The sequence below is a fragment of the Pieris brassicae genome, chromosome 13 (assembly GCF_905147105.1).
Source record: "Pieris brassicae chromosome 13, ilPieBrab1.1, whole genome shotgun sequence".
Taxonomy (NCBI): Eukaryota; Metazoa; Arthropoda; class Insecta; order Lepidoptera; family Pieridae; genus Pieris; species Pieris brassicae.
The window spans coordinates 1,326,566-1,341,464 of NC_059677.1; the positions used below are offsets into that span (position 1 = coordinate 1,326,566).

General features: G+C 35.8%; 1 protein-coding gene across 3 annotated transcripts in view; it reads left to right on the plus strand.

Moving 5' to 3' along the window:
* Window positions 1–14,899, plus strand: part of LOC123717666 (kinesin-like protein Klp68D) — a 68,878-nt gene that overhangs the window by 47,344 nt on the left and 6,635 nt on the right. For all 3 annotated transcript variants that reach the window (XM_045673784.1, XM_045673785.1, XM_045673786.1), the window contains 3 exons: window positions 11,713–11,877; window positions 12,406–12,542; window positions 13,662–13,823. In XM_045673784.1, coding sequence (XP_045529740.1) covers window positions 11,713–11,877; window positions 12,406–12,542; window positions 13,662–13,823 — 464 coding nt within the window. The remainder of the gene's footprint in view (window positions 1–11,712; window positions 11,878–12,405; window positions 12,543–13,661; window positions 13,824–14,899) is intronic.

The window sequence follows — 14,899 nt, forward strand, 5'->3', positions numbered from 1 at the left end:
CACACATAATCAAAACGTATATTTAGCCATATCCTCGAATATCGTCGGCCAATCCAAAAATCCTGTTTTCCAATTCCATGAAACCGCTCGTAGTCCATACTTTTTCTGAGTAAACCAAACCGTTGCTTTCTATGAAAATTTAACCCTTGCAGGGGCTCATGACCATATATCCGTCCCAATCGTAAAATATCGCACATAAACCACGCTTGACCGTCAAGTCTAGACGCAAGAAGGCGTCAGTGAGTCAATTACACTCATTCCCACTTAGTACTTCGTGTCAAGGGCAAAGCTACAAGGACAAATTACATGAATAGGGCAGCTAATATTTTCCACGACAAAACTATTGTTAAACTAGCAGGACTGATTCCTAATAAGTTTTTAGACAAGATTTAAAATCATTGCCGACTATATAACAATTGATATTTTAAATTCTGTGATACAAATAGCAATTTAAAAGGTACCATTCCTCGGAAGTCCTCGAACACGAAATGAGAAAAATGTAATCAGAAATCCTGAGTCGGGCAGCTAACAGAGGTTAATCTGTCACCCGAAAGAACTGGATCACCAGCTCAGCTTAAAAGAGTATGTGAGACGGCTAACGTCACCATATTCTACAGCTGGAAGACCAGCAGTAGGTCTAGGCAGTAGATACTTACAATGGAAAGCCACTCCACAAGACTGTAACACAACAAAGATAAATGGTTAACATTCATAATTTCGAGAAGCCGATAAAACGATTCTCTAGGCAAGATGGCGTTGCACCAGTATGACGTAACATGCTTGTAAATACGTTAACAAACTTTTAGGTTAAACGACAAAAAATTTAACTATTTTATAGTGACTTTAGAACCTATATCAATTGATATTTTAAATTATGTTTAGTATTGTATACAGTCATAATGACAAAACGCTTCTCTAGGCAAGATGGCGTCGCACTACTATGACGTAACATGCTTGTAAACACGTTAACAAACTTTAAGGTTATAAGACAAATTTTTTAACTATTTAATAGTGACTTTAGAACCTATATCAATTGATATTTTAAATTATGTTTAGTATTGTATACAGTCATAATGACAAAATGCTTCCCTAGGCAAGATGGCGTCGCACTACTATGACGTAACATGCTTGTAAACACGTTAATAAACTTTAAGGTTATAAGACAAAAATTTTAACTTTTTAATAGTGACTTTAGAACCTATATCAATTGATATTTTAAATTATATTTAGTATTATATACAGTCATAATGACAAAATGCTTCTCTAGGCAAGATGGCGTCGCACTAGTATGACGTAACATGCTTGTAAATACGTTAACTTTTAGGTTAAACAACAAAATTTTAGCTATTTAATAGTGACTTTAGAACCTATATCTATTGATATTTTAAATTATATTTAGTATTGTATACAGTCATAATGACAAAACGCTTCTCTAGGCAATATGGCGTCGCACCAATCCGTATGACGTAACATGCTAGTAAACACGTTAACAAGCTTCAAGTTCAAGATATGTACGTGTTAACTATCCTTATTGAATTACACATACTATATTTATATCATAAACAATACAAAGCAAACTCTTATATCTCCTCCGTATTAGATAAGCAACTATTAACATGCAGTCATAAATATAGTGACATAAAAATCAGTCTGGAGAACTAAATCTCTCTCTGTCTCTCTCTAAGTCTTGACAGTCGAGTTGAAGAATATTATTTATTTAAAGAACACGGGTAGGTTAATAGGTCTATTCAAGTAGGTAAATATAATATAAAAAATGAAACAAAGAACAAACAAGATTGTTCATAATTATATAGATGAATAATTAGTATTAATAGACTCCGATCTAGAATAGAAAAGACAATACATCCCGCGTGTACAATTGGCAAAATCAGCGTGGGATGTGGCCGGGAATAAATGACGTGTCCAAAACACTCATCCAGTGACCTCAGACTTAATCATACGTGTTAAAATTGTGCCGCAATGGATTTCATAAGGTAAACGTTTTTTTTTATATTATCTCGCTTGCGGGAACAAAGTCGTTAAAGCAAAATCAAAATAGCTGAGTACATTGTCAAATATATATTAAATGAAAGCGATTTTTTTTATATTTGTTTGCACATTGTTGTTATGTATCGAGTTTAATAGTTAAACAAAAACTGTGTGCGTGTACTAGTGTACACAGGTAAGAAGTGAAACTTCTCTATGACCTTATTTTTCGAAAAATGATCTACTTTACAACTTTACAGAAATTGGTTAAACAAAGTTTAATTAGATACAGTTTAACAAAAGGCTTTTAATATCATAGACATGAATACAAATAATACAATTATTTCATTTTACCTTATAACTACTAAGATTATAACAGAATTTCATCATCCAACGAAGTAATACCAATTCTTAAAAGCTCAGCAACGCACTTGCGAGCCTTCTGGTATTGAGAGTACTCCTTCCATAAAGGTCGGCAACGCACCCACTAAAATGGGTGTCCAACGAAGTATTTATAACTAAGCATATATACCTACAATTTCTCAACCCTATCCAGTTGGGCCTTCTGGCCAAATGGTACTAGAACTGGTCGCGAATCCAGCCTTTATGTTCGAGACACACCGTCCTTCTTGCGAAAGTAACCCGTCAACTCAGCAAATCAACTTAACTAACACCGCTGAAGTCGCTTTTTATTGATTTTACTCCACACGAAGGTTGGCCTTGCCACTAGAACCTTTGAGGGTGGACGTTTCTACGTCTACTGACGTCATCGGTCATAAAATAGTTAAACACATAGAATATTACTAAAAAGTATTACATAACAATATTCTTCATTTCAATTTATTTGCTAAAAGAGGCTGCCTTTACACGTCAAGGGCTTCCGATCATGATAATGGTATTCAGTACCATTATTTTTCTGGCAAAGGCCTCCAAATTCCGCCACTTATGTCCTAACTGTGCCACTCTTTCCCATGTACCTAATGTTTCTTTATTCTGGTCCATCTTCTCGATTCATATAAAGATTAAGAAAGAGAAGTTTTTAAACACTGCAAAATATTGCCCATAACAGAAAAAGTAAATAAATTTCTTCAAGTCGAGCTCTTTTTCCGAGATGACATAAAAAACGAGTGGAGCATGCTGCGTGACTAAGAGACTCGGCTCTGTACATCGGGAGCAAACAACGTATATGGCGAGAGAACTTTGAGGTATTTGCTACCGCGGCTAATAAATTGTCTACCCAGTCAGATATTAGATAGCCTAACGCTTACCAACATAAACAGTAAATTAAAAAAACTACTTTTATATGCAATTGTCGCGCTCCTAAACAAGACTGCTATGGTTACATTTATACAAACCACAGCGGTTTTCTAATGTAACATATTCATTCTGATTATATTATTATTTTGTATAATAAAGAGAGAAAAAATTCTTTCTCGATCCATTTTCTGTTCCTGTTCTGCCATTAAAACGCCTGGCAATAAATTTCGCTGTGTCTGTAATACATAAGAATCCTTGAAAGTCAAGGATTTCTAACGTGTTTTTCAGAAGGTACTCATACCGTGAAGGCTGAAGTTTTTATTGATTGCCTAAGTATACAATTGTCGACCTCGAATTCTTTTCCTAATCCACTCTCTATTTCCTTTCTTAATCTATAATAAACAAAAACAATTTGTAATAAGTTACCAAGAAGCCCTCAGGTGAAACGCGCCAGGGATCTTTTGGTCTGTCATGTGCAAACTGCATCCAGCTCGAGCTAGCCGTTTTGATGATGGCATCCGCCCAGCTATACCTATATAAAAAAGAAGTGCTAACGTTTAGTTCTGGGCCTCAGATTTCTGTATCTGTTTCGTGATTATTTTTTCTCAATAGGCAAGTAGGTAGAATGTGCTTGAAAAGTGTCAACTTCCTGGCTGAATTCCTGTCATTTACCATCACCGTTCGAGCTAATATTAAATGTGCACATAGAAAGAAAGTCCGTTGGTGTACAGCCGGAGATGGTACCTACGCCCCAGGCATGAGAGTCGAACGCTGATCTGGCATTTCCTTTGACGAACATGCGACCTGTTCAATCGACGTCCCTTAGTGGTAGTGGTGATACGTCTCCCAAATTTCAAAGGCATACTCACTCTTAAAGCCTCTCCGAAGACTTTGTAAATCACTCCCCCAAGGCTCACCCGATGTTAATTGATACCGTCAATATACACTCTCAATGCTAGAGGCTCGCAAATATGTCGACTTCGTTGGGAAATTCTTCAGTGGGCAGCTGGTTCCACATAGAAGTGGTGCGCGGCAAAAACTGCCCTAAAAAATCACAGCTATGGAAACGAATTTCTGAGAGATACGAATTAAACTTTAAAAAGGTCATTCTCTCTTAAAGTCCGGTCTGCCTTTAATAAAATGGTCAAACATATACACACATCGGCGTTAGTGTATGAATTCAATGTATGTGTATCAAACCACACTTTGTATTAACCACAAAATCAAAACAAAGGTGTTCATCGCAATGCAATTGATACTGTATTGGTCTGTGTGTTCTAGATTTACGGTAGAAATAATGCACCATTGGGCGATACAGTTCACAAGGTTTTTTTTTTCAATAAAACTAATGTACTTTTTAACTGTATTGCATTTTTCTGAAGTATGTGTGTGTATGAGCAAAAAAACCCTTTGTCTAGAATACATTTGCACCTATATAATAATAACTAGCGGACCCGACAGACGTTGTCCTGTCTTAACTATGAATATTAATTTCGAATTGGAAAAGTAACTTAAAATGCTTTATGATATAAAATATTCTTTGTTTGTTTTACTGGCGTATATAAATAGTTTTGACGGTATTCCAACATGGGAACAGGCGACAAATAGGTGGCCATTTGAAAACCATGGATTTTCATGATTAATGTTTTATGTATGTTTTAAAATTATGTTTGTATGACATCGTTGCGTATAAGCGAATGAGCCTTTTTATATGGAAAAGATCGAAATGGTTCTTTTTTAACCGATTGTAAACAACTAACGAGCTACTTTTGTGCTACCTTCATACAACGTCATTATTGTAGAAAATCGTGATTGCCAAGCGATTAACATCAATTTTCTTTTTTCGAGTAAATAATAACTATAATTGCCTGCATTACGAAACGATTTGGCGTAATTATGAAGGATTCATGAAAATCTATTTGAAATTATCACTGTGAAGCGTTTTATATGTTTTAATGTGTTCAAGTAAGTCACACATACATGCCCGCACACACCAATATGTATGTATTTAACTAGCGGACCTGACAGACGTCGTTCTGTCTTAACTATGAATATTGATTTCGAATTAACTGAAAATGCTTTATGACAAACAAAGAATTTTGTGTATATATATATATATATATTCAAGATTACAGCCACAAACAATTAGCGACCGTAATTATTTTATATGTATTTGTTTTAAACTATATTCAGTTTTCTTACATCCTCTTTGACGATATTTTCAGCACGCATTCTGGCAATTTTATGTCAAACGCCATAAGGTTACATCAAAAAAGTTGGAACTGACTGAGTTTCATAAGAACCTTCTCCTGTCAATAACAAACACAACAAAAAAAGAATTAGCAAAATCGGTCCAGCCATTCACGCGTGATGCCGTGACCAAGGGAAATAGGGATTCATTTATATATATATAGATAGATGATTTGTGTGACGGCTCGTTTAATTCCCTCAAATATGGTTGAGTAAAACGATGGCTGGCTCACACGTCATGCCTGTGTACAGATGCCACTTCTGGAAACTGGACTGCGAGGTCTCTGTTCAGTTTTGTAATTTATGCAAATAAAGAATCAAACGTATCTCCCTCCTTTCTGGTTTCTTCTATTTATGTTTGCCATAGTCATTTTGTATGATGATTTGATGTTTTAAAATAGTACCTAGAGTTTTTTACGCTGGCTTTTTCTGTCGGCCTACATCGTCTGTCTTCTTTGCTGATGGGTATGAATGTCTACTTATTTACATTTAATGACGTGGAATAAGTTACCAGTATCTTATATTCCATAATAAACACATTTTTATTAATTTATTTTGCTTAAATAAATTGTACAGTATTCTAGTTGTGTTATTATCATATCATGGATTTTCAAATCTATAAAAAAGTGTGTATTTATGTACACGTGTTTCAAGTTATACTTTGGTGTAACAAGATAGAGATCTGTTTAATTTTTTTATGTTTCGCCTTATTCTACGTTTGTAGAAAAAACTACACTAACAATACAAAAAAGGTATTTAATACATTGAAAGTTTTATCATAACGCTTTATCTAGTTTAAAAGTTTATTTAAATATCACTATAATATAACTTCAGGGTGTCGGTTTTTTGCGAAGGTGTGCGCGCGCATCGTAGAAAAAAAAATGCTGTCATAATTTTTCGCAAATCTCGACTGGACCAATTCGGGTTTTTATGTAGGAAAAAATTACGATTTTTTTAACGGAAACAATAGTCACTACGGGGTGGCATAGCTAAATTTTCCATATGTTGGTATGTACAAAAAGGTAGGCTATGTTAAAATCATATTGAGGCGAAAAATAGTAAATTACAGTGCTTAGTAGTGTAATAGTAACACGCAAATTAATTTAAAAAAATGTTCCTTACCTACAATGCATTTCCTAGCTGCATTGCGATACTTATTCGTTAAGCGAGGAAGCACCAGGTCTTGCTTCACCAGATGCCAACTTAATTCTGGAATTAGAAGTGCACTAGACCCTACGGCCCAAGAGTACACTCCAAAGGGAACGAAATCAAAGTTGGAGGAATACATCTATTTTTATTATTTTCCGCCTGCCCTGCTTCGGTGGCGGTTGAATAGCTTATATAAAAGAGAGTTTAATACTCAATTCCTCTACTGTATAAAGGTTAAAGAGAAAAGAAGCATTACGTGTCCATATCTGAAGTATTTCCGAACTAATTCGCCTTAGGGTCCAAGGGTCAAGGTCCAAGATTCAAGGAAAGAGCGTGCCAATTCTGAATAGCCATCCGGTGAGCCTCCTGCCCGTTTGCGTGATTCATGTGTCATTTTCACTGTCTGCATATATTTTAATTGCTTTCTCTTGTCTCATTAAGACAAAAATAAAGAGCATTGCTGGCCTAGTGGCTTTAGTGTGCGACTCTCATCTCTTAGGTCTTAGGTTCGATGCCCGTATGTGCACTAATGGACTGTCTATGTGCGCATTTAACATTAGCTCGAACGGTGAAGGAAAACATCGTGAGGAAACTGACTTGCATTAGACCCAAAAAGTCGACGGCGTGCGTCAGGCACAGAAGGCTGATCACCTTCTTGCCTATTAGATTAACAAATGATAATGAAACAGATATAGAAATCTGAGGCCCAGATCTAAAAATGTTGTAGCGCCATTGATTTTTCTTATTATGTATGTATATGCAGTTCTCGTCGTATTTATTTTTTCTCCCTTACAGTGGATACCTATGAGAGATCGCTCGAAAGAAAGGTTGCCCGATTATTATAATTGTAATACTTCATGTAGTTGCGCATAGTTAAGTGTAAAATGAATATAGTGATTAGGGGTAAAAAGTTAGGTCAGATATATAACAGGATTATACAGTACATTGCGTCGTATTAGTTCAGTTGGTCGATACTCGGCATGCAAGGTGGACAAGTTGCATAACAGTCTGAAAACTCAAGATGAAGCAATTTCAGATCTCGTAATACATATTGTGTGTATTTTATACTATTCAAACTGTGCAAAGTGTTATAAAGAATTCGAAATTCAAACCAACGCATAGACCATAGTGCGACAAGTCAATACGCAAACAATCTGTAGTGTTCGATTTTCAAAACAGCGCATAGACAATAGTGTAACAATGTGACGGAAACAAACTGAAGAGTTCGAAATTCAAAACAGAGTATAGACAATACTGCGACAAGTCAATACGGAAACTTATTGAATAGTTCGAAATTCAAAACACCGCATAGACAATAGTGGGACCATCTGACATACGCAAAGATGTCTAGAGCTTATGTCAGCTGCAATTAAAATGGCGGACTGAGGCTTCACCGCTATTATATTTGTCACCTCACCTGCTACTAGAGGAGAAACGTATGTAAGGTATATAAGGACTAGCCTGGCATGAGGGCAAATACAAAACAAACACGAGGTACAGCTTATAAATCTTTTTAACAAGGAACGCCTTAGGCCTATCTGGATTATCCCTATATGTCCAGAGGGAGAAGCTAGTCTTGAAAACTAAACAGAATTATTACACGAGGTATTGATAACCGCCTTGAATTATTTATGTCGATTAAGTGGGATTAACGTGTTTTTAAAAATAAAAATTATTCTCAAGAAATAATTGGTCCGAATTGAATTGAAAAAACAACTCTTCTCACCTATAAAACACACAAGATCTAAGAAACACAAATGGTTTTAATATTAATACGCTTTGGTACAAGGCCGACATCGTACTCGCAAGCCCTCTGGCATTAAGTGTCCATAGTGTCACTTAACCTTAAGCGAGCCTCCTGCCCGTTTGCCTCTGCTCTATAGAAAAATACCTGTAGCAACAATTAAGGTAATTGTCAAGTGTTAATAAACGTCAATGTCATACGTCAATATCAGTTTTTGACAGCTCGAACGAAGATTACAATTGCCCGTTCAGTTCTTTATACGCGGAGTGCAGCTAGAGTTGTCCATACAGATATATTTATATTTTTTGTTATTTTATAAAAGCCGAAATATGTCGACATAAAAGAATAATGTTTTACAGTTAAAAGCTATTAAAACTAAATAAAACGAAAAGGTAGGCGAATTTTAAACAAAATGATGCAATTAAAATCGTTAAATAATTTTAATTGAGTATTTCTCAATAACGTATGCATTCGTGTGTTAGAAATCTTTTGTTTATTTCTTATAGACTAATTAATTCGCTTAAAATTATCGAGTTCCGCCTGCTTTGTTATGTATGGCTACAAATGATTAGTGACGTCATTCTGAATCGATTCCGGGCTTTCCCGTTTAATTCCAGACGGTAACATCAATACTATGACGACGATTCGACTTTGAGAAGCTTTGGAATGTATACACAAAACTTGATGATGATCGAAAGTTTCGTTCCAAAATTGAACCTACCTTTTGAATTCTTTAAAAGTTCGTTGAAAGGTCCCCGTGTCTGATGGAGTTGAGTTATATCAACAATTCAATCATATCAATTAACAGCGTCTTCGAAAGACACGAGGTTGTTTTTCCTACTCACAACGATCGTTACAATTTACACAGAGCCTTCATTATATCTTGAGTTACCATCTCCTTTCGAAGGTTGGCTTTAAATTTGTACGGTACGTTTCTGAACAATGACTTGATGCTGAGACCAAACCATTGTCCAAGCTTCATTAACCAGACTGCCATATTGGCTTGAAGGAGCTGATACTTTTTGGTGTTACGTAAGACGCGTCCGAAATATTCAGGTTTCCTTTTCATCTGCATTGTTTCAGGACGGTTGTATTGCGTATGTAGACCGTATACGAAGGTCCAAGTATAAAATATTTGAAGCATACAGCTATAAACCCGGATCTCGAACGATTCTAAATTTTTGGACTATAACTCTCTTATCGCCCAAATAACATAGAGAAGATTACTAAGTTCACAATTAGTGCCACAATTTTCACTTAGGAGCGTAAAAAGTCCTTTGGATGTTACATTTACTGACAATTCTCAAATCAAGGGCTTAACCAGAACAACTGGCAATACTCTGTAAAATCGTTAAGTTTATTTACAAAATGTTTCGACGGAGCCGGAAATATTGCTTAATATTTTAAGATTTCCTGGACAGCTAAGAATACAAACCGGAAGACGACTACTTCCAGTAAGAAGTAGTCTTTCGGCGCTTTGGTACCAACGAATCCTTTGGGCACGAAACGTCCAGAAAATCTAGAAAAACTTATTGTAACTGGAATATGGAGGATTTCACCTCGAGGCCCTACTCCCTGGACTGTAAAGGCCTAACAGCTCTTACAAGAGGCTTGCCGAAGAGGAGGAGAAGAAATCACGGCGACATTAAGACCTTCCGAAATGAATGAACTGAAGAAGAGTTTAAAATATATTGATTACAGGATTGGACTTTGTTTGATGCAATTTCATATCTCATTTCATTTATTATCCCCAATTTGTCCTTGTTTGGACCCTAACGGACGTTTCAATGGAAACCGAGCGGCCATTCACACTTGTTTTGCATAACAGTTGGCCGATTCTTTAATAGTGCTCGGCTTTAAACATTTGATGATGTTTAGGTTTTTTTAGATGTATAGGGCAAAACAGACAGGAGGCTCGGACATGACCTTTTTATGAATTGGTACGCTCTTTTCTTAAAGGACCCAAAGTCGAATTGGTTCGTAAATATTACAGTGGGCTGATGGTTGGCGGTGGTGCATAATATAACATTTAATTCTTTCAGATATTTTAAGTTAATTGCTATGAAACGATTGTCATATAAATGTTGAAGATAGTCTTGCTGCGTTCGGCTATACTCCTATTAAGGAAATCGCCGCGTTTACAAAACTAAGAAGGCCCAAGTGAGCATACAGCCTTGACTCGTACTCCTCGAGGTAAAAGTGGAAGATGAATGTTATGCAAATATCGAAGAGATTATTATTCTTCATAACTTTGCCTTATTCATGACGACAGTTATCAAATTTATACACGTGTCTTTTGACTAGGGCTAACTGAAAAACATATGAATTTTATACTGGTAGCGCCATCTATGTGCCACACTGCGAACTATTCGAGAATGTGTTTGAAACTTATGTATTATACGTAGATTATCGATCTCGTGGTAGAGGAAAGTCTACTAAGTCGGATTTGATTTTGTTATTATAAAAGTGTTGTATTACTTAGTATTTAATTACTTAGAGATTATATTCATAATCAAAAATATCATTTACTTAACAACGAACATATCTAATATATGTATTTTCGTAACATCGTTTACGTTGAGTGCTGACATTAGACAATTTTTTTTTTTTATTATAAGTAATGAAATAAATTTTTTTATCAGTCCATGTATTTTAGCTTGATATTGTTAAAAATGTTAGAAATGATAAACTTTCTTTTATATTACATAAGAGATTTATATCTGTAACTTCCATTTGACGTACTTTTGTTTTTTGACAGCAAAATAATTTCATGTTTTGGGTTAAACATTTTTTTGTAGATACGTTCTACACACTGTACAGCATTTTTTAGTTCAGATTTTTTACGGATAATTTTTCACACTTTTGTTTATATTATTGCATTTTTATTAATATATGGTAATATAGCCTCCGTCAGTCAGTAAAGATTCAGCTTTCTAAAGGTGAAAGAATTTTTTAAATCGCTCCAGAAGTTTTTGTGTGAAAACATTACAAACATACCTACATAAATGCAAATGTATTTATAATCTTAATACATATATATTACGCGTCACGTTGTATAAGTATAGATAAGCATTTTACGTTGCTATGGCAACTTGTGACCCAGTTTTGGGGTTATAAAAAAGATATTGGTAAGAGAAAAAATAAGTTAATTTTATCTATATAGAACGTCAACGAAAAAATATTTCTTTCTTAATAAGTCTTTAATATCTTTAACAATAATTATTAACTATTAAGATTTAGTCTATATTTTGTAAACATAGTTATAAATATAATAAGTAAATACCAATTATTCCGTAAAATTAAAAGTGTTTTGACGTGAATTTCAGAGTGGGTAAACTGAACCTGGTGGACCTGGCTGGTAGCGAGCGTCAACGCAAGACTGGCGCTTCAGCTGATCGTCTCCGGGAGGCAGCTAGAATCAACCAAGCCCTATCATCACTAGGGAATGTCATATCCGCCCTTGCTGAGAACAGCCCACATGTGCCTTATAGGTAGGCTGTTAAGTTAATAAACTGGTGATACAGACTTTTAGGTCTGGGCCTCAGTGATCTGTGATCTAAGGCGGCGATGTTATCACCTAAGGACCTAGGACGCATGCTGCACTCAGCAGTGTTGGCCCTGCTTTGTTACATTTTTTTTTATAGAACAGTGGCCAATCGGGCAGGATGCTCACCTGATGTTAAGTGATACCGCCGCCCATTGACACTCAATGCAAGAGGGCTCGCGAGTGCGTTGCCGGCTTTAACAATTTGAACTCTAAATAACTGCTATACACCGACCGGTGTTTAAGATATTTTTTGCGTATTTCTTCATGGAACGATCTGCAATTCCAGATATAACCAAACCATTACAATCTAGGGTTCTTCAAGTGAACGTACCACCTTTAAGGACGGCAACGCATTTGAAAACCACCTGGTGTAGCAGGTCCAGCTCGTTTGGTGTCCTTTAAAGCTTAAGATTATCTTGTATCTCCGATCAATATCGGTGTAGGTGATAGCTATATGTTTCTTTTTTTTCAGGGATTCGAAGCTGACTCGAATCCTGCAAGATTCTCTAGGTGGGAATAGTAAGACAATTATGATAGCCAATATTGGTCCAGCATCATACAACTACGACGAGACTGTCACTACGCTAAGATACGCCCATAGAGCTAAAGGTATTGATATACTTCTTTTTTGCACAGATTAACAAAAAATATCCGGCTCGAAGGACCAAAATGTATCGGGATTATCGGGGTGCTTTAAATAATAGAAGATTTTAGTTTATATATTAACCACTCATATACAATAGAGTATATGGGAAATAATGAATTGTTAATGTAACAGTTGAAGAATTAGGACAAGCGTATGTCTGGCTATACTCTCGGAATAAAGTTCTTTCTAGTTTATAAAAGTAACTATAAAGTTTATTTTAAGTTTAATACCTCAGATTATTGTGATTATTCTTTTAACGTTTCGCGACCTCTCTGGCTTTTAATGTCCATAGTATACACGTAACATTACGTAAGCCTCCTGCCTCTGTGGCAGTTAACAAACAGAACAATTGATACAGTGATTCTCAGCAATGACTTACATTTTATTCACACACTCTCACACATATTCACACACCCACAACTATTCATGCTTTACTTTAGTTATAGTATGTAGTAATCTCTTTGTATTTCTGACCCTGATGTAAGTTGACCTGGTGACCTGTTACCACAGGAGTTCTACAGTCCCATTATACGCAGCCTCTTACAAAGATGGTCAATATTTGCAGCATGTAAACCGACTAACATCAATATTGCAGAGGCAAATTAAATTTATTAATATAAAATCCGTCTACTCCTCAGCATAGCAAGCCAGCGCCAGTTTTAACCACAACACACACATTACACACTTAAAATGTACCTTATTCATTGAAAGAAAACACTTTTTTACGTGATTGAAGCTATGTGTTATTATAAACTTATAATTATTTTACATGATTTTAAATTTTTCCGACGTTTCGCGTGCTTTACAGCATGCATGGTCACGGTGACTGAAGACAAAAGGTGTTGAATGTCAAAAAGTATCACAGTTGTAAAGAAAGTTGTACTATCTGTATTTATTTCCCCGGAGTTGATATCGACTAACAGATCAACACCTTTGTTTTGTAAAAGCTAAGTTAACACAAGACCTTATACCTTTATCATTTTTTTGTTCTTTTTCTTTTGTAATTATTGTTTTGTGTGTCTCGTTCAGATCAGCGATGGTGTTGTTTCAGTGTTAAGTTAACCTTTTCCAAATATTTGCAGCAATCAAGAACAAACCGGTCCGCAACGAGGATCCGAAAGATGCCAAACTACGGGAGTATCAAGCGGAAATCGAAAGACTGCGGTCGCTCATCGAACAACGAAAAGCTATTGATAAACGGAAAAGACCACCACGAATTCGCACGAAGACCACACCACAGGATTGTAAGTATTTAGGGGATTTCTAGATAATAAGTGAAATAGAAGATTTCTTTTTAAATTCTTAGGAAAAAGCCCCAATGGATGATCATGTATGTATATAATCATTCCATGTATTTGTATATCTATATTCATATAGATTCATAGAGCATTGTTGGCCTAGTGGCTTCAGCGGCTGCGGCTGTCATTCCTAAGGTCGTAGGTTCGATCCCCGGCTGTGCACCAATGGATTTTCTTTATGCGCATTTAACATTCGCTCGAACGGTGATGGAAAACATCGCGAGGAAACCGGCTTGCCTTAGACCCAAAAAGTCGTGCGTCAGGCATAGAAGGCTGATCACCTACTTGCCTATTAGACAAATAATCTAGAAATCTGAGGCCCAGACCTAAAAAGGTTGGGCGCCATTGATTTTTTTTGACGTTATGCTACAAAATTTCTATCTAAAGCTCTAATATGTAACTACTAAACGAATGCATCAACCAATAGCGTGTTTGTTTTCTCGATCTCCCTTTCTCACTCCCTCTCAATTGGTCTCAATCGTTCTCTCCCTTTTCTTCATGACGCTAATATTATTATTATTGCGTTTCAACCATAAAAATTTTACTCTCATCCGCCTAAAGAAGTTTCACTTCAAAAGCTTTATTGATTAATTTACGTTTAACGCCTTTGAATTTATTTCGTGATAATTCACTTATATCGCTTGGGAGATGTAAAAAAGAATACAATTTCCAAATAAGTGGTATATCTTCTGGAGCCTGATTGGTGGAACGCTTAGATTAGTTCTGTTTATTCAAGCATTCGCCTAGTGGCTTTTATTCCTGAGGTTGGATCTTCGGAAACTAGCACAACTTAGACATGGGTCAGGCAGGAGGCTGATCATCTTCTTGCTTATCGAAATCTGGCCTTGTCATTTTAATGTTCAAACATAGCTCCACCGTCCTTGGATCGATATGGATACTTCATGAACTGACTGACAAATGTATGTCAATACCTATTGAACAATGTTCTGTGCATTAAGCACAGAACATTATAACTATTGTAATCTGTAGATTTTAGTACCAAAAAGGTTTTATATAAACTT